This window comes from Hypanus sabinus, chromosome 12 (assembly GCF_030144855.1).
Source record: "Hypanus sabinus isolate sHypSab1 chromosome 12, sHypSab1.hap1, whole genome shotgun sequence".
Classification (NCBI taxonomy): Eukaryota; Metazoa; Chordata; class Chondrichthyes; order Myliobatiformes; family Dasyatidae; genus Hypanus; species Hypanus sabinus.
Window position 1 is genome coordinate 95,913,839 of NC_082717.1, and position 24,532 is coordinate 95,938,370.

The 24,532-nt window shown below is 41.5% G+C and overlaps 2 protein-coding genes across 4 annotated transcripts in view; one reads left to right on the plus strand and one right to left on the minus strand.

Annotated features, from left to right (window-relative positions):
• Nucleotides 1–315: 315 nt before the first annotated feature.
• Nucleotides 316–22,953, minus strand: arv1 (ARV1 homolog, fatty acid homeostasis modulator). The gene is made up of 5 exons (XM_059986499.1): nt 22,750–22,953; nt 13,135–13,254; nt 12,303–12,456; nt 7,825–8,049; nt 316–806 (listed from the first exon to the last, which is right to left on the minus strand). The coding sequence occupies exons 1-5, from the start codon at nt 22,936–22,938 to the stop codon at nt 700–702; spliced, it is 795 nt and encodes a 264-aa protein (XP_059842482.1). The 5' UTR covers nt 22,939–22,953; the 3' UTR covers nt 316–699.
• Nucleotides 22,932–24,532, plus strand: part of ttc13 (tetratricopeptide repeat domain 13) — a 106,433-nt gene continuing 104,832 nt past the window's right edge. For all 3 annotated transcript variants that reach the window (XR_009515193.1, XM_059986496.1, XM_059986497.1), the window contains exon 1: nt 22,932–23,262. Coding sequence is in view for 2 of the 3 variants with exons in the window: in XM_059986496.1 (XP_059842479.1) it covers nt 22,947–23,262 (316 nt within the window). In the remaining variant the exon portion in view is untranslated. The remainder of the gene's footprint in view (nt 23,263–24,532) is intronic.

Here is a 24,532-nt window from a genome sequence, read left to right on the forward strand (position 1 = left end):
ACGCTTCTCTATTTTGAGGCTGTGCCCTCTGGTTTTACACGCCCCCACCGTAGGAAACATCCCCTCCACATCCACTCCATCAAGGCCACTCACCTTTCAGTAGATTTCAATTAGGGCATCTGTTATTCTTCTAAATTCTAATGAATACAGACCCAGAGCCATCAAATGCTCTTCATATGACAAACCATTGAATCCTAGAATCATTTTCATGAATGTCCTTAAGATACGGATGTCAAAATAAAGTGCTACTTTCTTTCTGTAGTGAATTTTCTGAACAACTAATAATACTTCCTAAAATAGAAAATAGAAAAACTATTCAAAATTTAAATCATTTTATTAGTTAAAATTAAACAATAGATTGCCAAACTAATAATGTATTTATTTTAGTACAAATTTGGCCAGTAATTTATAAAATTACTACATATTTTAGAATTTGATCAACCCATTGTGCAAGACAAAAATAGTATTGCTACACATTACTGAATGTGATTCTTTCCAACAGTGGTATAGTTGGATGGATAATTTAATTTAAATACAAACTTCCTTCTGCAAAATTGAACATTTTTAAAAAATTTACTTCCTTCTGCTTTCCATGTCTGATGTTAACCAGTCTCCACTGTTCAATGCGCATCAGCAGTAAGAATAAAACTTTTCTCAGACTGACCAGGGCTTTTATTCCAGCCTAGTGTTCTGAATCTTCTACGTACTCCATTCGAGATGCTGAAAGATGTAGGCTGTAAAGCGCTCTGCCATCCATCCAACAGTAATGACAGACAATGCAAACCTCCTGCTACTATTCAACACAACTGCAAGAAGAATCAAACCAAAACAAGTGTTCAATGCTTATAAGAAAATAGTACACTTAGAAATAAAACATTATTTGTTTGTTACATTATGTAATATATATTTTATTGGACCTTGAGTACTGAAACAGTCAGCACTTTTAATAATTTGTTGAAGTTCTATATATTATTACTGTTTAGAGTTTGAAGTCTCAACTCAGTAATAGTGCAGAAAGTAAAAAAAGATTGTGGAACTGTTTGAAGAAAATGATGACAGGATGATGATAGGAGAAAACAAAGAATTACTTAAAAAGTAGTAATCTAGTGACATACTTTTTCTGAGCTCCATGTACCTGTCCAGGAGTCTCTTAAAAGACCCTCTCACATCTGCCTCCACCACCGTCGCCGGCAGCCCATTCCACACACTTGGCACTCTCTGTGTAAAAAAAACTTACCTGACATCTCCTCTGTACCTACTTTCAAGCACCTTAAAACTGTGCCCTCTCATGCTAGTCATTTCAGCCCTGGGAAAAGCCTCTGACTATCGGATACAATAGGGTCTTTTAAGAGACTTTTGGGTAGGTACATGGAGCTCAGAAAATTAGAGGGCTATAGGTAAGCCTAGTAATTTCTAAGGTAGGGACATGTTCAGCACAGCTTTGTGGGCCGAAGGGCATGTATTGTACTGCAGGTTTTCTATGTTTCTATCCATACGATCAATGCCTCTCATCACCTTAAAACACCTCTATCAGGTCACCTCTCATCCTCCGTCGCTCCAAGGAAAAAAGTCACTCAATCTATTATCATAAGGCATGCTCCTCAATCCAGGCAACATCCTTGTAAATCTCCTCTGCACCCTTTCTATGGTTTCCACATCCTTCCTATAGTGAGGCGACTATAGTATAGCTGAAAAGTTACTGTTGTAACAAGAGAATGCAGCAGCCAATTTGTGCATATCTAGATCTCATAAGTAGCAATGAAGAAATTGAGAAAGTTATTGTGTCACTCAACCACTTGAACCTGCTCCATCATTAAAACCACAGCTAATCTGATTGAAACTTCAACTCTGCATTCTTTTCTACCGATGTAAATATTTCACTCCCGATAGTATACTGCTTCCATAGGTCTTTAAAGAAATTCAAAAGTGCATTACCCTTTTGTCAGAAATGGATATCCACCTTTCTACATGGAGACCACCAGTTCCAGGTTCTCGTAAACAGAAAATACTCTGCAGATGCTGGGGTCAAAGCAACACGCACAACATGCTGGAGGAACTCAGCAGATCAGGCAGCACCCGTGGAAATGAACAGTCAATGTTTCGGGCCAAGACCCTTCGTCAGGACTGAAGAGGGTGGGGCCAGGGGCCCTATAAAGAATGTGGGGGGAGGGTGGGAAGGAGAAGGCTGGTAGGTGCCACGTGAAAAACCACTAAGGGGAAAGCACTATGGGTAGTAGAAGGAGGCGGAACCATGAGGGAGGTGATAGGCAGCTAGAGGAGGAGGCAGAGGGAAACGGATGGGGGAAGTGAATTACCAGAAGTTGGAGAATTCAATGTTCATGTCTAGGGGCTGGAGACTACCCAGATGGTATATGAGGTGTTGCTCCTCCAACCTGAGTTTGGCCTCATCATGGCAGTGGAGGAGGCCATGTATGGACATATCCAAATGGGAATGTGAAGCAGAGTTGAAGTGGGTGGCAACTGGGAGTTCCTGTCTGTTGTGGCGGACAGAGCGGAGGCGCTTGACGAAGCAGTCCCCCAATCTGCTTTGAGTCTCACCTATGAAGAGGAGGCCGCACCGGGAGCACCGGATGCAATAGATGACCCCAACAGACTCACAAGTGAAGTATTGCCTCACCTGGAAGGACTGTTTGGGGCCCCGAATGGTGGTAAGGGAGGAGGTGTAGGGACAGGTGTAGCACTTACGCTTGCAGGGATAAGTGCCAGGTGGGAGATCCGTAGGGAGAGACGTGTGGACCAGGGAGTCGCGGAGGGAATGATCCCTGCAGAAAGCAGAAAGGGGTAGGGTGGGAAAGATGTGCTTAGCGGTGGGGTCCTGTTGAAGGTGGTGGAAGTTGCGGAGGATAATGTGCTGGATCTGAAGGCTGGTGGCCCTGGGACAAGGGGAACTCTGTTCCTGTTGTGGTGACGGGAGGATGGGGTGAGGGCAGAAGTACAGGAAATGGAGGAGATGTGGGTGAGGGCATCATTGATGACGGCAGCAGGGAAACCATGAAAGAAAGAGGACATTTGAGATGTCCTGGAACGGAGAGTCTCATCCTGGGAGCAGATGCAGTGAAGACAGAGGAACTAGGAATAGGGAATAGCATTTTTGCATGTGGCAGGGTGGGAAGAGGTATAATCGAGGTAGTTATGAGAGTCAGTGAGTTTATAGAAGATGTCAGTGGTCAGTCTGTCTCCAGAGATGGAGACTGAGAGATCGAGAAAGGGGAGAGAAGTGTCCAAGATGGACCAAGTGAATTTGAGGGCTGGGTGGAACTTACAGGCAAAGTCGATTAAGTTGACGAGCTCAGCATGGGTGCAGGAAGCAGCACCAATGTAGTCATCAATGTAGCAAAGGAAAAGTTGGGGAGCAGTACCAGAATAGGTTTGGAGATAGACTGTTCCACATAACCAACGAAGATTCTTCGAGGTTCCACAGCTTCACCATAATAACCCAGCCAAGAACCCACAGGGCCTTATATATTTCTTTGAACTTCTCTCTCTTTTTTCTAAATTCTAACAGCTCCTATTCTGTCCAACTTTTCTTCAAAAGACAGGTTGTTGGATAAATATTCATTTGAACATTAATGAGAACACACAAAATGCTGGGGGAACGCAGCAGGCCAGGCAGCATCTATAGGAAGAAGTACTGTTGACGTTTTAGGCCGAGACCCTTCGTCAGGACTAACTGAAAGAAAAGACAGTGAGAGATTTGAAAGTGGGGGTGGGGGGGAAATCGAAAATGATAGGGGAAGACAGGAGGGGGTGGGGTAAAGCTAAAAGCTGGAAAGGTGATTGGCAAAACGGATACAGAGCTGGAGAAGGGAAAGGACCGTGGAATGGGAGGCCTAGGCAGAAAGAAAGGGGCAGGGGAGCACCAGAGGGAGACAAAGAGTGATGGGCAGAGAGAGAAAAAAAAAGGAGGGGGGAATAAATAAATCAGGGATGGGGTAAGAAGGGGAGGAGGGGCATTAACAGATGTTAGAGAAGATAATGTTCATGTCATCAGGTTGGAGGCTACCCAGATGGAATATAAGGTGTTGTTCCTCCAACCTGAGTGTGCGCTTCATCTTGACAGTAGAGGAGGCCATGGATAGACTTATCAGAATGGGAATGGGACCTGGAATTAAAACGTGTGGCCACCGGCAGATCCTGCTTTCTCTGGTGGACAGAGCGTATGTGTTCAGTGAAACGGTCTCCCAGTCTGTGTCAGGTCTTATCAATGTATAAAAGGCCGGGACTTATCAATGTATAAAAGGCAGTATACCACACCAGCCAACTCACAGGTGAAGTGTTGCCTCACCTGGAAGGACTGTCTGGGGCCCTGAATGGTGGTGAGGGAGGAAGTGTAAGGGCAGGTGTAGCACTTGTTCCGCTTACAAGGATAAGTGCCAGGAGGGAGACCGGTGGGAAGAGATGGGAGGAGACAAATGGACAAGGAGTCGCGTAGGGACTGATCCCTGCAGAAAGCAGAAAGGGGGAGGAGGGAAAAATGTGCTTGGTAGTGGGATCCCATTGGAGGTGGCGGAAGTTACGGAGAATCATATGTTGGACCCGGAGGCTGGTGGGATGGTAGGTGAGGACAAAGGGAACCCTATCCCGAGTGGGGTGGCGGGCGGATGGGGTGAGGGCAGATGTGCCGGAGTTATCTCCAGGCCCCCAAATGGTAGCCTGGATATAGGGTGCAAGTTGAATCGAGAGCTAAAATCAGCATGTCGCAAAGGTAATGTTCCGGTTATAATAGGGTATTTCAACACGCAGGTAGACTTGGAAAATCAGGTTGGTACTGGACCCCAAGAAAGGGAGTTTGTGGAGTGCCTCCGAGATGGATTCTTAGAGCAGCTTGTACTGGAGCCTACCAGGGAGAAGGCAATTCTGGATCTAGTGTTGTGTAATGAACCGGATTAGATAAAGGAACTCGAGGTAAAGGAACCATTAGGAGGTAGTGACCATAATATGATAACTTTTAATCTACAATTTGAGAGGGAGAAGGGAAAATAGGAAGTGTCAGTTTTACAGTTGAACAAAGGGGACTATGGAGCCATGAGGGAAGAACTAGCCAAAGTTGACTGGAAGGATACCCTAGCAGGGATGACAGTGGAACGACAATGGCAGGTATTTCTGGGAATAATAAAGGAGGTGCAGGACCAGTTTATTCCAAAGAGGAAGAAAGATTCTAAGGGGAGTAGGGGGTGACCGTGGCTGACAAAGGAAGTCAAGGACAGTATAAAAATAAAAGTGAAGAAGTATAACATAGCAAAGGTAAGCGAGAAGCCAGAGGACTGGGAAACTTTTAAACAGAAGATTACTAAAAAGGCAATACGGGAAGAAAAGATGAGGTACGAAGGTAAGCTAGCCAAGAATATAAATGAGGATAGTAAAAGCTTCGTTAAGTATGTGAAGAGGAAAAAATTAGTTAAGACCAAAGTTGGGCCCTTGAAGGCAGAAACGGGTGAATTTATTATGGGGAACAAGGAAATGGCAGATGAGCTGAACAGGTACTTTGGATTTGTCTTCACTAGGGAAGACACAGATAATCACCCAGATGTAATAGTGGCCAGCGGAGGAACTGAAGGAAATTCACATTAGGCAGAAAATGGTGTTGGGTAGACTGATGGGACTGAAGGCTGATAAATCCCCAGGGCCTGATGGTCTGCATCCCAGGGTGCTCAAGGAGATGACTCTAGAAATCGTGGACGCATCAGTAATCATTTTCCAATGTCTTATAGATTCAGGATCAGCTCCTGAGGATTGGAGGATAGCTAATGTTATTCCACTTTTTAAGAAAGGAGGAAGAGAGAAAACTGAGAATTATAGAACAGTCAGCCTGACATTAGTGGGGGGGAAGATGCTAGAGCCAATTATAAAAGATGAAATAGCGGCACATTTGGATAAGTCCGAGTCAGCATGGATTTATGAAGGGGAAATCATGCTTGACTAATCTTCTGGAATATTTTGAGGATGTAACTATGAAAATGGGCAAGGGAGAGCCAGTGGATGTAGTGTACCTGGACTTTCAGATAAGGCCTTTGATAAGGTCCCACATAGGAGATTAGTGGGCAAAATTAGAGCACATGGTATTGGGGGTAAGGTACTAACATGGATAGAAAATTGGTTGGCAGACAGGAAACAAAGAGTAGGGATTAACGGGTCCTTTTCAGAATGGCAGGCAGTGACTAGTGGGGTATCACAAGGCTCGGGACTGGGACCACATCTATTTGCAATATACATTAATGATTTAGATGAAGGGATTAAAAGTAACATTAGCAAATTTGCAAAATGACACAAAGCTGGGTGGCAGTGTGAAATATGAGGAGGATGTTAGGAGAATGCAGGGTGACTTGGATGGGTTGGGTGAGTGGGCAGAATGCATGGCAGATGCAGTTTAATGTGGATAAATGTGAGGTCATCCACTTTGGTGGCAAGAACAGGAAGGCAGGTTACTATCTGAATGGTGTCAAGTTAGGAAAAGGGGAAGTACAACGAGATCTAGGTATCCTTGTTCATCAGTCACTGAAAGTAAGCATGCAGGTACAACAGGCAATGAAGAAAGCTAATGGCACGTTGGCCTTCATAACAAGGGGAGTTGAGTATAGGAGCAAAGAGGTCCTTCTGCAGTTGTACAGGGCCATGGTGAAACTACAACTGGAGTATTGTGTTTAGTTTTGGTCTCCAAATTTGAGGAAGGACATTCTTGCTATTGAGGGGGTGCAGCGTAAGTTCACAAGGTTAATTACTGGGATGGCGGGACTGTCATATGTTGAAAGATTGGAGCAACTGGCCTTGAAAACACTGGAATTTAGAAGGATGAGAGGGGATTTGATTGAAACATATAGGATTATTAAGGGATTGGACACACTAGAGGTAGGAAACATGTTCCCAATGTTGTGTTCTCAGACCTATGTGAAGGGATTTGAACTCCAATACTTTGTTTTTAAAAATTCAGAAAACTATCATTAAGTCTGTACTAACATGGAAGAAAAACATAAAAAGCACAACTATATAAAATTCAGCAAAAAAGGCAAAGTATAAAATGAAGTATAGAGATTTGCAGTTATTGCAAAGAGAATTTGAAATAGATCTGTAAACACCTCCGACTAGAAGAAAGCAGCTGAAGGCTGAAGCATCCCGGCAGCTTTCTCTATTTAATAAAATCAAGGCTGAACCACAGCTCAATTCACCCAATTTGTAAATTGATTTACTATTAACACATGTACCATGGTACAGTGAGGCAACTTTTGTGTTGCATACCATATACAGATCATTTCATCACAGTGCATTGAGTTAGTACAAGGGAAAACAATAATACAATGCAGAATAAAGAGAATTACAGAGATAGTATAATGCAGGTAGACAATAAGGTACAAGCCATAAATGAGGTAGGTGTAAGTTAATGAGCCCATCTTATCAGACAAGAGGACTGTTCAATTGTCCTATCACAGCAGGATGAAAGTTGTCCTTGACTACATTGGTTTGTGCTTTCAGGCTTTGTTATCGTGGAAGCAGGGAGAGAATGTCTGAAGTGGGTGGACTCTTTGATTAACTTGAACTCAATGATTTTTATGGAATGGAAGGGGGCATCATCAATATGGGTGTTGATTTTGTTTTCTTCTCATTCTCCTCCATGTCCGTTCACATCAAATGTCAACTTCATTTGCAAACAGTAAACTCTAGAGTTTAATATCTTTTACCATGCCAGAATATAGTTTGTATTAATTTGTTTAAACACACTCATTGTACAGTCTCTTAACAAATAAAACATGGTTAACATGAAGAGCTATAAACTTTGAAACAGTGAATCTAATATTGTCAAAAGGTTACCTCTGACAGCTTGTGCGTTGGATGCCAGAACAAAGAAATTGATGAGGTTAATGTACAGAGGTGAGTCGTCATGTTCCCAAATTATAACTGGAATCACAAGAAGTTTCCCGTAACCAGATAATAATATGGCTATTAGCAGCATGTAGAGATTTGATTTTTTCTGGATGAAATCATGCTTTGTTAAGCATAAGAAGAAAAACACCCCACTCAGGAATGCAGTTAGCTCTAATAAAAGAGACCAAGAAACATTAAAGCATATTACCCATGTTTACTCTAGTAAGTGACATTTTCTTTACAAAAAAAATAAATTCATACAAATTACACCTTGACCTTAGTAATAAACTCAGTGGCCACTTTATGGAGTGGAACCTGGTGCAGCCTTCTGCTACTGTAGACTATCCACTTCAATGTTTAACGTGTTGTGCATTCAGAGATGCTCTTCTGCACATCACAATTGAAATGCGTGGTTATTTGAGTTACTGTTACCTTCCTATCAGCTTGAATCAGCCTGGCCATTCTCCTCTAACCTCTCTTGTTTTTGCCCACAGAGCTGCCGCTCACTGGATGACTGCTGCTTTTCACACCATCCTCTGTAAGCTCATGAGCAATGATTCCCAATGGGGGCAGTTACATGTCCTGGGGGCATTAGGGGAAATAGAAGTCATCAGGGGGCCAGTAAGCGGCACCCTAACTTGAGTCATGAGACCTGACTGACTGTTAGTAGAGTAGGCACTTCCAAAAAAAAAGGGATGAGACATTGGATAATTGTCGTCAAAACGCATCTGAAACTTGGAAATCTCACCTGACCAAACTGACACAATCGGATATAATTAGCAAGCTGGATGCCCTTGATTTGTGGCACGGAACAAGTTCATGCAACTTAATGGTTGGCAAGTCAAATACACCCTTTCAACTTTCTCTACAGATCAATTGGAAAACAGGTTGTGCAACAATGCTGCGCTGTCCAGAAACAAACTGTGAAATACAGCCAATCGGTGAACCTGCCGACCCCAAGGATTTCTTGAGATGTGGAAAATTTCATACAAATGGTGAAAGATTAATAATGTCTGCTGTCTCAGAAGTGCTCACCATTGTTCTTAAAATAGATACCAGTATTTTAAAAGCAAATCCTCTGAGTAATCTCTGTAGCTCGTGGTATTGACAAAATGAGTGAAGGCACTGAGTATCAACTGTGCACAGAGCTACAAAACTCAGAATTTGGCATACAGCTTTATGAGTTAACTGTGCAAGACAATAAGGCATTTCTATGAACGGTTAATCAAAAATGAAAATGTTTATGAAGAGATTCTCTTTTGTTAAGAATTAAAAATTAATATTAATGGTGAATCAATCTAGGTTAAGCTCAAAATGTATACTGAGGATAAAATATTCCCATTAGGAACACAATTTCTTGGGCAACAGATGGAGCACCATATATGACAAGTTGCCAAGCTGGTTTCAAACAAGAGAAAATCTGCAGATGCTGGAAATCCAAGCAACATGCACAAAATGCTGAAGGAACTTAGCAGGCCAAGCAGCATCTTTGGAAAAGAGTACAGTCAAGAACAGTTGACATTTCGGGCCAAGAACCTTTATCAGGTAGACACATTTTTACACTCTGGGGGCCCAGGAAGTATATTGTGCCTAAGAGGGGCACTGTCAAGTATGAAGGTGCCTTTGGAGGCATTGAGCTAAAAAAAAAAGGTTGGGAAACACTACTCTAGAGACTGGTGCTTGAAAATCCTAGCAAATCGACAATTTCTGAGATACTCAAACCACTCTGTCTGGCACCAAGAATCATTCCACGGTCAAGTCACTTAGATCACACTTCTTCCCTATTCTGCTTGGTCCTCTTGACCATGTCTGCATGCTTTTATGCACTGACTTGCTGCTGTTTGATTTTACTGATTAGATATTTGCATTAGCGAGCAGGCGAACCTAATAAAGTAACCACTGAGTATACATCCCAAGCTAATTCATAAAATGTATCAACTAAAAACTATTAACAAGCTGCAAAAACAAGTATACAATCAAAAGCATGGTTAAAGAGCGTCTTAAAACACAGGAAAATCAGTTGAGAGCTTCAGGCACCTATGGCCTATAGAGCTAAAGAACAGCCACCAACTGTAGAACAATTATGATCGCTACCAAGGCCAAAATTGGAGCAAGGCAATTGCTGTGGAGTTGGAGAAGATTGCAGATCTGAAGGAGACTACAGGATATGGAGAAAGAGAGTCATACAGGGATTTTGTACAAAAAGATCAGATATTAACATTTACCGATTACCATATTGTTTCCGTGCCTTGTTGTGCATCGGGTGCCAACCTTGCCATTTTTTTTTTAGCATTTTTGTTTTTCACAAAGCCGAGTTGCTAGCTTGACACTTGACCCAGCACAGACGGAAAGCATGCAAGGAGCTGACCGGATTCAAACCCTGAACCACTTGCCTTGAAGTCCGGTGCAGAACCCACTACATCACTGGCCAGCACTGCCATATTGGGAGCCACCATAAATCAGCAAGCATGAGGTCAAATGCAAGTTTGGATAAAAGCAACAGAGTTTTGAATGACTAAGTTTATCTAAGTTCACCTACCACCCCACCAGCCTCTGGATCCAGCATATAATCCTCCGCAAATTCCACCAGCTTCAACAGGACCCCACCATTAAGGACATCTTTCCCTCCCTACCCCTCTTTGCTTTTTGCAGGGATCGTTCCCTCCGCAACTGCCTGGTCCACACATCCCTCCCCACAGATCTCCCATCTGGTACTTATCCCTGCAAGCATAAGTGCTACACCTGTCCCTACACCTCCTCTCTTACCATCATTCAGGGCCCCAAACAGTCCTTCCAGGTGAGGCAACACTTCACTTGTGAGTCTGCTGGGGTCATCTATTGCATCCGGTGTTCCCAGTGTGGCCTCCTCTACATCAGCGAGACCCGACGCAGACTGGGGGACCGCTTTGTCAAGCACCTCCACAACAGACAGAATCTCCTGGTTGCCACCCACTTCAACTCTGCTTCACATTCCCATTCGGATATGTCCATACATGGCCTCCTCTACTGCCACAATGAGGCCAAACCCAGGTTGGAGGAGCAACACCTCATATACTGTCTGGGTAGTCTCCAGCCCATTGGTATGAACATCGAATTCTCTAACTTCTGGTAATTCCCTACCTCTCCCTTCCTCCATCCCACTTTCACTCTGCCTCCTCTTCCAGCTGCCTATCACCTCTCTCGATTCTGCTTTCTTCTACTACCCATTGTGCTTTCCCCTTACATTCCTTCTTCTCCTCTCCTGCCTATCTCCTCCCTCACCCCTTGATCTTTCATCTGATTGTTTTTTTACCTGGCACCTTCCCCCCTCCCCACACCTTCTTTATAAGGCCACCTTCTTCAGTCCTAATGAAGGGTCTCGGCCCAAAACATTGACTGCTCATTTCAACGGGTGCTACCTGACCTGCTGAGTTCATCCAGCTTGTTTGTACGTGTTAAGTTTATCGAAGTTTCTAGTTAAGAGGTCAGCCAGGACAGCATTGGATAATTTATGTTTGAAAACAACATAGGTTGCTTTAAGAGGCACAGGAGATTGCAGAAATATGGAGCAACATTTTAAAAAAAATACAAACTGCTTGAGGAACTCAGTGAGTTGAGATCCTGCATTAGGATGATACACAAACTTTCCAGCAGCAGATGAGCTGAAGCAAGGTGATATTGGGGAATGTTACACAGGTAAGAATAGATGGCATGGATGTGTGCTCGAGCGTCTGCTGTCTACCTGCCTCAGACAAGAAGAGAGTTGAAATTAGTGGCAAGCAAGTAGTAATTTGAAGCTAAAGAGCACACGTTAAAATTTGATCTTTACCAGTGTTGAGTTCGACAGCAAGAAGATGAGAAGTAGGACAAGGTCAATGTCAAGCATCAGAAGTCGATGCTTGTGAAGCTCCAGAAATAAGATAGAAGGGCATATAGATTAATCACTGGGTTCAATAGAAATCAACATGATAAATTATTGTATATATGGTATAACTTTTAGATAGTGATTTATTATTTGAATTTATGTAACATAATCAATTTAAATTTTTAAGCAAATTGATTAATTCAAGATTTAGATAATTCACCATTTTTACAAGGCAAAATATTACTTTAAATTATAAGTACATTGCAGTAATTTTTTTTCAATTATTATAGTTTTCCCTGCCACATGGTCAAGATGGGTAGATGATCTGGATTTCAGGTTTGTAACAATCACAGTCTGTTGCTATATCTTTCTAGCTGGACACAGGTAAAGAATGCAAATTATGAAATGTGGAGAGACAAACTTTTGGTTTGACATTTTACTTAAAAACAAAATTATACAAGGACAAAACCACATCATGTTGGCTCAGAGGTGTAAATAGGACCTTCAACTAGTATGACACAGAATTAACTAACATGGTTCCACGCCCCCCATCAACCCAATAAATAATAAGTGACCATACCCAAACTAGCCAATCCAAACATCAGATAGAAGTCCCATTCTTTGGCATAACGAATTATATCGATTGGATCAACTGTTTGCTGTGAATCCTGTAGCTGTGACCACCTAAGATATGCTTCACATAACAAACAGAAAATGCACAGTTTCCAGTGAATCTGAAAGAAAAGTGTAAACCTCAATGAGTTTTATAAAACAGCTCATCGACATGCCTTGTATGTGAAAGGTGCTTCTGGTAAAACAAAATTATATAAACCACCCACTCACCTCATCTCCTTCACCACCCACCATTATTCAAAGATCTAAAACTGTGGAGGAGTGGAGAGGATACAAAATGTTGGTTTTTTAACAAGGAAATATTAATTCACAAGATGAAGATGATGTTTGGAAGGCTGGCACTTGTGCACATCCATTACTGCCTTTGAGAAAGGTATTTAGAGTGTATTTAAGAGTAATGAGATTGCTGTGGATTTGGAGTTGTATTTAGCAACCATAGCTCATTTCCAAGAGAACAAGAATGAACAGATATATTTTGAGAATGATCTGTCTACTTTCCCAACTAATACACACTTTTAAATTTCAGTTTTATTTAATAATCTAAAATTAAATTTTTCAGCATCTATGGTGAAGTCATCAGATTCTCATCCTCTGGAATATTAGTCAATTAAGACATCTGCAATGCTATGATCTCTCTACTTGGTGTCACTGGTAACAGTAAAAATGATGCAGTTACACTTTACAAAAAAATGTCAATCACCAGAGATTCTCCCCCCTTTTTTCCCCTATAATTACCAAGCTAATCACAACAACGTAACTTGGCAGTTTAAAATACTTACATTAATGTTGGAATTGAGGATTATATGCCTATAAGCTTGAACTTTACACAAGATCGCGTCAATGAGAATAATCACTGGGTCATATTCAACATATTTATCAACTGGTTTCTGGCATGATCTCTGCAAGGGAAAATACATTTTAGCACTATTAACCATCAATTTCCCCATTAGATTCAAACTTCTAGGCAACATTTGTGGAGGAACTTCATGTCATGAACACTAGTGATGCTGAAGCTATAGCATTAAACTTTAATGAAGAAAAACATCACAATCAAACAGACCTTTAGTTACTCATTAACCTGGTATTTTGTTACTTGCTGGTGGGGGAGTCATGGACCAGGGACATAGCTGCAAAGTAAGGGGACAATCATTTAAAACTCAGGCATGGTGAAATGTCTTCTCAGAGGGTAGTGGAACATTGGGATTCTCTGCCACAGTGATAGAAACATAGAAAATAGGTGCAGGAGTAGGCCATTCGAGCCTGTACCACCATTCAGTATGATCATGGCTGATCATCCAACTCAGAACCATGTACATGCTTTCTTTCCATACCCCCTGATCCCTTTAGCCACAAGGGTCATACCTAACTTCCTCTTAAATATAGCCAATGAACCGGCCTCAACTGTTTCCTGTGGCAGAGAATTCCACAGATTCACCACTCTCTGTGTGAAGAAGTTTTTCCTCATCTCGGTCCTAAAAGGCTTCCCCTTTATCCTTAAACTATGACTCCTCGTTCTGGACTTCCCCAACATTGGAAACAATCTTCCTGCATCTAGCCTGTCCAATCCCTTTAGAATTTTATACGTTTCAATAAGATCCCCCCTCAATCTTCTAAATTCCAGTGAGTATAAGCCTAGTCGATCCAGTCTTTCTTCATATGAAAGTCCTGCCATCCCAGGAATCAATCTGGAGAACCTTCTCTGTACTCCCTCTATGGCAAGAATGTCTTTCCTCAGATTAGGGGACCAAAACTGCACACAATATTCTAGGGGCGGTCTCACCAAGGCCTTGTACAACTGTAGTAGAACCTCCCTGCTCCTATACTCAAATCCTTTTGCTGTGAATGCCAACATACCATTTGCCTTTTTCACCGCCTGCTGTACCTGCATGCACACCTTCAATGATTGGTGTACAATGACACCCAGGTATCGTTGCACCTCCCCTTTTCCTAATCAGCCACCATTCAGATAATAATCTATTTTCCTGTTCTTGCAACCAAAGTGGATAACCTAACATTTATGGTTAACAACTAAATGGATAACCTCACATTTATCCACATTAAATTGCATCTGCCATGAATTTGCCCACTCACCTAACCTATCCAAGTCACCCTGCATCCTCCAGCACTGAGCCTTGCGGTACCCCACTAGTCACTGCCTGCCATTCTGAAAAGGTCCCATTTACTCCCACTCTTTGCTTCCTGTCTGCCAACCAATTCTCTATACACATCAATACCATACCCCCAATACCGTGTGCTTTAAGTTTGCACACTAATCTCCTGTGTGGGACCTTGTCAAAAGCCTTTTGAAAATCTAAATATACCACATCCACTGGCTCTCCTCCATCCATTCTACTAGTTACATCTTCAAAAAATTCTATAAGATTCGTCAGACATGATTTTCCTTTCACAAATCCATGCTGACTTTGTCCGATGATTTCACCTCCTTCCAAATGTGTTGTTATCACATCTTTGATAACCGACTCTAGCATTTTCCCCACCACCGATATCAGACTAACCGGTCTATAACTCCCCGGTTTCTCTCTCCCTCCTTTTTTAAAAAGTGGGGTTACATTAGCCACCCTCCAATCCTCAGGAACTAATCCAGAATCTAAGGAGTTTTGAAAAATTATCACTAATGCATCCACTATTTCTGATGGTGGAGACCAGATTAGATATATGCATAGTGGAGAGAGATTGAGGAACTGAAGAGAACGGGAGAAACTGGAACAGAAGGGTGTTAAAGCCAGCATACATTGCCACAATTATGCTGAATTACAGGGCAGGCTTGAGGGGGCAGGTAGACTGCTTTAGCTTGTATTTTTTGTGCTTACCACTCTCTTTCAGCAAATACCTCACCAGTTGGGCTATTCTCCAGGTTTTCACCCTTTCAAAGGGTAAAAAGCCAAGAGAATAAGCCACCCTCACTAGCTTCTATCCTCTTTAAATGTTGCTGTATTTCGAACATCCCAGTTATGATGAATAGCCATCAATCTGAAACATTATTGTTCTTTTCAGATGTTGTCTGCATTGCCAAGTATTTCCAATAGTGCCTAGTTTTATTCAGATTTATGCAGTATATTGCTTTTGTATTCCTTATGACATCATTTATTGTGTGGTTTTAACGTTGATCAGTATCTGCCTTAAGTGGATTCATACTCCTTCCATTGGGTCAAGGTTCACAACCCAGAGTAGTTTCTCCTAGTCTCAATCTGAAATATGCAACACTTTACTCTGAAACTATGCCTGTTTGTTTTAGACAACCCGACTAGAGAGAACATACTGTCAATTATTCTCAACCTTTTGTTTCAATAAGATCACCTCTCATTCTTCTACTGTATATTCCAATGAGAACGTATCCAACCTGCTCAAGCTTTCTTCAGAACCAATACCTTCATTCCAGGAGTCAACCTAGTGAACCTTCTCTATGTTGCTAAGACAAAAACATTCTTCCTTAAATATGAAAACCAAAACTGCTTGCAGTACTGCAGCCTTTGGCTCTCTAGAACCCCAGAAACTTGCATTTACTTCCATAATTTCTACAGTCCACACCTCTTGCAATAAAAGTGAATTTCAATTAGTCTCCCTAATAGCAAGTTGGCACAGCAAGTAAACTTCTTGTTTAGAACTCCTAGATATCTTTGAATTGCAACATTTTGTAGCATCATTCCATTTAAGTAACAATTTGTTTTTCAATTTTTCTTCCAAAGTGATAATCTTACATTTTCCTGCATTATGCTTTGTTTACTAACTTTCTGACACGCAACAAACCTACCTATATGCAGCTCCTTAGAGACCATGTTGGGAAACTGGAGCTGCAGCTTGATGACCTTTGGCATGTTAGGGAAAGTGAAAAGGTGAAAGACAGGATTTACAGGGAGGTAGTCACCCAAGGTTACAGGAGACAGATAAATGGGTGCTGTCTGTCAGGAGAGGTAAGGGAAAATGTCAGATAGTGGAGAGCACCCCTGTGATCATCCCCTTCAACAGTAAGTACTCCATTTTGAGTACTGTTGGGAGAGCAGGGAATAACCTACCTGGGGGAGGCAATAGCAGCCGTGCCTCTGGCACTGAGTCTAGCTCTGTGGCTCAGACGGTTAGGGAACTAAACCATCTGGTCTGTGCCTGCTTTGTCATCTAACTATGGGCTCTTACCTTGCTGAGTAGCCTCATGTGTGGCACCTTGCTCGAGGCCAAATCCAAGTACCACCGATTCTCCTTTGTCCATCCTGATTGTTATTTCCTCTAGAAATTCCAAGATTTGTCAAGCAAGATCCATGCTGACTACGGTTCATTTTATCAAGTACCCTGAAACCTCATCCTTAACAATCGACTTCACTATCTTCCCATCCATTTAGGTCAGGCTAACAGGCCTATAATTTCCTTCTTTCTGTCTCCTCTCCCTTCTTGAAGAGCAGAGTGACATCTGCAATTTTCCAGTCCCTGGAACCATTCCAGAATCTAATCATTCTTGAAAGATCATTACTAACACCTCCATATTCTCTTCAGCTACCTATTTCAGAACCTTCAGGTGTAGTCCATCTGGTTCAGGTGATTTATCTACCTTCAGACCTTTCAGTTTCCCAAGCACCTTCTCCCTAGTAATGTTAACTTCACTCACTTATGTCCCCTGACACTCTCGAACATGTGGTATACTGCTAGTGTTTTCTAGTGAAAACAGATTAAACATACTTATTCAGTTTGTCCATCATTTCCTTGTTCCCCATTACTGCCTCTCCAGCTGTCCAATACCTACTCTCACCTCTTTTGCTCTTTATATATCTAATGTGTTAGTATCTCCTTTGATATTATTGGCTAACTTAGCTTCATATTTCATCTTTCGCCCCTTATGGCTTTTATAGTTGCCTTCTGTTGGTTTTCAAAAGCTTCCCAATCTGCTAACTTCCCACTAATCTTTGTTCTATTTTATGCACTCTCTTTTGCTTTTAATTTGGTCTTCACTTTTCATTGGTCATGGCTGTGTCATCATGCCTTTAGTATGTTACTTCTTGTTTGGGATGTATCTATCCTCTTTTCTGAATTGCTCCCAGAAACCCCAGCCTTGTCTGCTCTGCCATCATCCCTACCAGTATCCCCTTCCGGTCAACTTTGGTCAGCTCCTCTCTCAAAGGTTTCAAAGGTACATTTATTATAGTCTGAAATTTGTATTCTCCAGATAGCCATGAAACAAAAGACAGAACATGAAAGTCGTTCAGAGAGAAATATCAAACCTGACCACACCCCATTCAAAAAAAGAATGGCATCCTGATCATCAACCCCCACTCCCCTCCCCAGACAAAACAGCCTCTGTAATTCCCTTTACTCCAATGCAAAACTGATATATCTGACTTTAGCTTCTCCTTCTCAAATAACAGAGTGAATTCTATCATGTTATGATCACTGCCTCAGAAAGGTTTTCTTTATACCTAAATGCCCCTCATCAAATCCGGTTCATTACACAACACCCACTCCAGAATAGCTAATCTTCTAGTGGGCTCAACCACAAGCTGCCCAAAAAAGCTATCTTGTAGGCATTCTACAAATTCTCTCTCTTGGGATCCAAAATCAGCACAAACCTGATTTTCCAAATTTACCTACATACCAAAATCCCCCTTGACTATCATAACATTGCTCTTTTTACATGTATTTTCTATTTCCCATTGTAATTTGTAGCTTGTAGAGGAGTGCTACACACAGCACTGGAATAACGACACGCAGACGGTGAGTTGCAGTTGAGTAGAAGATTTATTCAAACTTTGCGGCCTCGCTTTTAATCCTTCCCATTTCCGCCCTCCACGGGCGGGAATACTGTATTCACAGTCCCTTCCAGCGTGCGGGCTTTTCTCTTTGCTGGTGAAGAAGGCCTGGTGCCCTAGTTCAAGTGCGCTGGGAAGTGGGTCACCACAAGCTCACAGCCACTGTTCAGTGGCTTGTATATAATTCCCATTAGGGTCTTTTTACTCTTGCAGTTTCTTAACTCTACCATCAACAATTCTACACCTTCTGATCTTATGTCACTCTAAGGATTTGATTTTATTTCTTACCTAAGTTTCTAACTATAATCTTCTTTCAGCCACGACTCAGTGATGCTCACAACATAATACCTGCCAATCTCTAACTGCACTACAAGATCATCCAGCATATGTGTACTGCATGCATTCAAATATAACACCTTCAGACCTGTATTCACCACCCTTGATTTTGTCTGTTATACAGAAACTCATTCCACTAACTGCAATTTTGCCCTATCATCTGCCTGTCCTTCCTGACAGTCTCACAACACACTCCCTTTTCTTGTATACCAACAGCCCCATCCCAGCCCTAACTCTGGAAGTCGAATCCAGATAAAGTCACTCAGAGACTGTATAAGTACAAACTATCTATTCAAAGCCTCCGGAGCATTTCAGTTAGTTGCTCAAACAGGAACAGTCTGTGACTGTTCCTGCTCGGTCCACCAACTAACTGACAGATCCCCTTACAGAATAGATATAGTTGTTCAGATACCCCACACAAGACAAGCAGGAGCCAGACTTATCTATGTGCATGACAGAAACGAGAGACAAATTACAGAATAGGCATAATGGCTCACATACACAGAACAGGCTAGAACGGTCCTATCTATGTGCATGGCTGTACAAAGAGACAAGTACCCTGAAACACTAGATGGCTAACTTCGAGAAGAAATATTGCTCAGCATTGAATAGCAAAATTAGCACATCTGTTGATCATCAAGTTTTCTTGCAGAAAAAACAGGCTGCTATGTTTAATGACAATGTTGACCTTTTACATACTTTATCAAACACCCAGTTTCCTATCCCTCTGCCAAGATAGTTCAAACCCTCTCCAACAGTTCTTGTAAATCTGCCTGCAAGGTTATTGCGGCCCCCCCCCCCACCCCCCACCAGGTTCAGGTGTAATCTGTCCCTTTTTTTACAGGTCATACCTTCCCCAGAAGAAATCCCAATGCCTATACAAGTTCTTACTTCTTGTGCTTCATGTAAATACTGAATGGAATGCACATAGTTAAAGAGGAAGAGATCAAAAGTTGTCCTCAGATAGTTTCTTTAATTTGATTTAGACAACATTGCATTCTCTTTATGAAACCAAATCAATTAGATCTGTCTTTTACAAACTTGGGCAGGCTCTGTTTGTTTAACTCAAACTACAGTATATCCTATAGGCTTTGTACATTTTCCACTTTCCAAAACATTGATACCTCCTTTGCTTAGGGAAGATTTAGGATGATGCTTTGATCTCCATCCTCTCCATGCTGACGTCACAACCCAAGCTACAACCAGTGAGTTCAAGTGATTTATTCACTCTTAGCATAACCAGTGTATCCTGCCCATAAAATTTCACCTGCATGTATATTTCTTCACCTCTGTCCCCAACAAGTTCCTTGTTGCCTCCCATAATCCATGTAGAAGAATTTGGGGTGCCCTTTTATCATTTCCAATCTCTTATCTAGTCCTAGACTACCTTTTCTCTTTATTTTCCCTCTCAAGTGATGTATTTAGCCTGGTTCTTTTTTTTAAAACAAGATTCTCTAATGTATTATACATATATTCTTTGGTCATTCTTCATCCAACAATCCATAATATTAGCTTCTCTAGCACTTAACCTCTTATGTATATGTAACCAAAATATCCCCTCCTTAAATTGCATCCACTGTTGTATTATGTTTTAAGCTATCAATCTTATGAACCATTTTACGGTGGTTAGATTTCCTCTCATTACATTAAAAATAGAATCTTAGATTGGACTGCTTCTTGCTCTGCTGTATTCCTAATATTGATAATAATTAGACCTTCCAAAGGCAGTTCTCCCACTGACACATGGCCTACTTCGTATACCTGAATCTAATCTAACGATCTCTTTTCCGGCTGAGCACAGAATAACACTTCAGAATACCCCTTCCCCTTTACTTCATATTATTCCAAATCGATATTTTTGATAATTGAATCCCGCTAATATCTGTGGTCTATAGCTCTTGCACATTTCTAATTTCCCTGCAGATTTGCTCCCTTATTTCCTTCTCATTACTTGGCGGCCAAAATAATATTGCAAATGTACCCATCCCCTTTTAGCTAGTCAGCTCTCAGTGGATAGATTCTGCCTTTGCTCCTTCAAGGAAATCATAGTTTCTCAGTATTACAATGTTTTCAATCATCAGTACATCCAGCCAACTGTGCTTTTCTCCCTTCCCTATCTTTTCTGAACACTTTCTGTGTACAGTAAGTGCCACGCCTCACCATTTGTAAGCCATCCACTAACACACATTTCATCAAAACTTTGTATGCTTATTACTCACCATCCTTATTCACACCAACATGCAGGATAAGTTAATCATTGTACTTCATGTATTTCTTTGGTTGTACTTCATGTATTTCTTTGGAGCATGCTTGTTTCTAAAATTGGTCTACTTCCTTTTCTAATACAATCAAAAATTATAACTCTTCTCAGCACCTTGTTCCATTTCTGAGTGTTATGGGTATTCCCCAGTCAATTTAGCTTAACATTTCGCCAACCCCACAAGCACATTGATCCCAGTCCTGCTGAAATTCAACCTGCCCCTTTTGAATAGATGCTTAAACCCCACATTGGGCCCCAATGGCCCATGAATCTAAAAACCATACCTGAAGCACTGCATTGACCTTATCCGTACTTGCTGACATGTTGGACTGGGAATAATCCCGAGAATTTTATCTTCACGTCCTTATTTTTAAATAGCTGAAAGTCAGACCGCATGACCTCAATACCTGTTCTGTGTTTTTATCAAAGAAGTGCAGGGTTCATAATAATTATTAAAGAAGCTGTCTGTCTCTGAAGTAATGAAATCTAAAGATTAGCTTTATTCGTATACTGAAACATATTGTTGTTTTGTGTTAACTGTGTTGTTTTGTGTCAATGACCAACACAGTCTGAAATGTTTGGATGCAGCTTGCAAGTGTAATCACACTTCTGGCAACAACAAAGCATGCCCACAACTCATACATCTTTGGAATGTGGGAAGAAACTGGAGCAGCTGGAGCAAACCCATGCAGTCACAAGAAGAACATACAAACTCCTTATAGAGAGTGACAGGAATTGAACCCTAATCTGACAAGTGGCGCTGTAGAGTATTGTGCTTACCACTGTGCTAAAGTGCTGCCCTATGATTATATTATGATTAGTTTTTTTTCTACTAGTGCTACCATTTGGACTGCATTCCTTTAATCTGCCCCAGCAGACTCAGATACACAGAGTGACTTGGAGAGCAAAACAAACTCTTTTCATTTCTGCTTCTCCTACTCTTCTGGGTAGCTTATCTGTCCACAGTGCTGATTTCTTTCTGTCTGTGGGGTTAGCAACTCCCAAAATTTGCACTTCAAGAAACCCTCAACCCCTCTGATACCCTTATCGTGTCAATTCAGAATACAGCACTTGTTTCTCAAACGTGATAAACTTCATTGATACTGCACAGGAGACTGAGGAAAAAGAGATTAGAGTGGGAATTAGATGTAGAATGAAAGGAGCAGATGAGCTGCAGGTCACGCTTGCACACATAGAACATAGAGGTATGCAGATCATGCAGAACATTAAGGTATGCAGATATCCCAAACATAAATCATTCACTAAATCTGCACTTGGTTTGCAAAAATTAAAGAATACTACAGATAACAGTATCTACAAATATCAAATCATAAGAAAGACAACTAAACCACTGCTTCGCCAAGAAATAACTCTTTTGACAACAAATAGGAGTGCATAAGATGTATTCATCTGTCTTCAATATACTAAGAACTAACCCTTCACAGAATTCTTGGGTCTTGAATTGCATAATTTTTCTTTCTGGTGATGAAATCTGTCCCTATCTAATCCTGAATGGACTGCTCTTTATTTTGATATAGCAACTCTAGGTGTTTCGACACCCCATGAGACTAAATGACCTGATTATTTGCTGTGATCGCATAAAAACAGATAATGCTGCAGATGTTCAGCGGGTCAGCCGATATCTGTGAGAAAAGCAACTGAGTTAGTTTCAGGTTGAGCTAAAACGTTAATTCCGCTTCTCTTCTTACGGATGCCGCCTGTCTTATTTTATTTTTATTTGAGATTTTCAATGTTCATTTACCTATATTGGCAGTAGACGCTTAGCCAAAACTGATTTCTCTATAAATGAAAGTTAATAAATTGGAGAGTTATATGACAGGAAAGTAATGCACTGAGGAAATAAAATGGCCGTAGAGGAGCACAGAAGGTGCGAACAGGAAAGGAAGTCGGAGGTTCTGAGCAAATGGGTGTTTGGAGGCACGAAACTCAGTTTTTTGGTCGAGATGTTGCAGTGTGGTTAACGAGGGAGAAGTGCGGGTGGTGGTGACGGCGAGGGGACCTTCCTCTCGCTTATCTGCACTCACACAAATGGTGATCTTGATGATACCGTGGCTGTAATCCCTGTGTAGCTCCATCGCCTCCTCGTTGCACTCCACACACCGATACGGCGCCACCATAGCATCCAACGGCGGCGAGGCCCCAACAGCCGCTGCCAGGTTACCGGTGCGCGCCAAAGCGAGCTGACAGACGGCAGGCATTGCACCGCGAAGCATCACGGAAGATGTGGTCCACTCGGTGGGATTACGCCTCTTTCACGATCCCAATACGAACGACAACTCCCAGCGTGCGCAGCGCTCCGCCCACCTCGCCGGTTACCCGTATGCTGCCTTCGCTGACGAGAAGCAGCGCAAACATGGCAGCTGCCAGTCAGATTGCGGCGGTGATGGTTGCTGCTCAACTTTTATTGTTTACTTTGTACGGCTCGGCCTGGGCTGAGTACTTTTCGCTTTTATCGTTCAATAGCAACAGCCGCTTGCAGAAGCCAGGCTGTGTCACCCAGTCAGAACTGGCGAACTCGAAGGACTTAGTGGAATGTGGTAAGAGCCTGTACTTTTTTGTGCCCTTTTTTTTAATCCAGTGCAGGTTCCTGCTGACTTCCGTATCTGCGGCCAGGACACGAAATTGCTAAGTCACTGGGTCTAACCAGAACGGATTCATCCCCATTAGATACATATTTGGTGTTCTGGAAGTTTCCTCATGTAGTTTATTTTAAATTATAATCAAAGTCACCCAATTAGCTTTTTATTCGTCTGAGCTGTTTACTGTTCAGATAGCACCTGCTAGTTGACAGCATTGTCTTGTTTCCTCATCCTTCGCGCTGGCAAGAACAGAATATTTTAAAAGTAATAAACATATTAAGGTAGATCAGAATTCAAAGGAAGAATGTGTAGTGAGTGTTTGTAGAGCGTCTGAACTAGGCGATCAAAAGCGCCAATAATTTTTTTCCCTAAGGTTCTCGAAGGTAAGGAAAGTTTGGCCGGCGATGTCTGAATTTTTATTTAAGTATGTTTACATCAAGTTATCAGAGAAGTGCATTGTCATTGAATTCAACATTCAACAGTAAGAATCAACCACGACAAAATAATTTCTGATAAATGTTTTAGGAGAAAGGGCACTGAAAACTAATGAAGGTTATCAGTTTATCTTTGGATATCTAATACTGTAATTCATGTAGATTAATTAAGTATTTGTTAATACACACACTAAAGTCATTGTGATCCACTGATTTGACATCCATAGATCTGTGTACTTGAGAGGTTGGTTTCAGGCTCCATCTCAAATTTTTCACAGAAATGTACGTTAAAATTTCTTTGTATAAATACTGTGATAAATTTTCAGACTTCTTGTGCCAAGTGCATTATTGTGTTCTGATTACAAGATAATAGCCGCATCTTGTGATTTCAAATGGGAATCCCCCAATGAAAGTAGTTGGTATCTAATGGCAATTCTTTTTGGTATTTACATGTTTTAATGTGTATATAATACTGTTAAAATTTATGTGGAATATTTATGTTTAGTCGATGTGTGTATTGGGTGTAAAGGAGAAGGATTAGTTAGCTGTGGGAAGTCCATGTTAATTTCATGCATGGATACTGAGGATTTAGTGTATCTGTCATGTGAGAAAACTCATTTTTTTAAACAGTGGTCACAATGAAGAATTGACAGTGATTAACGATTTTAAATGCTGTCTATATTAAAAGGATATCAAATTCTCCAGAATTACTAGCAAGCCAGTTACCATTTCTTTGCCTATAATGAAGATACTAATATAACAGTTCCAAGTAACGAAAAGATTTTTCCTCAACA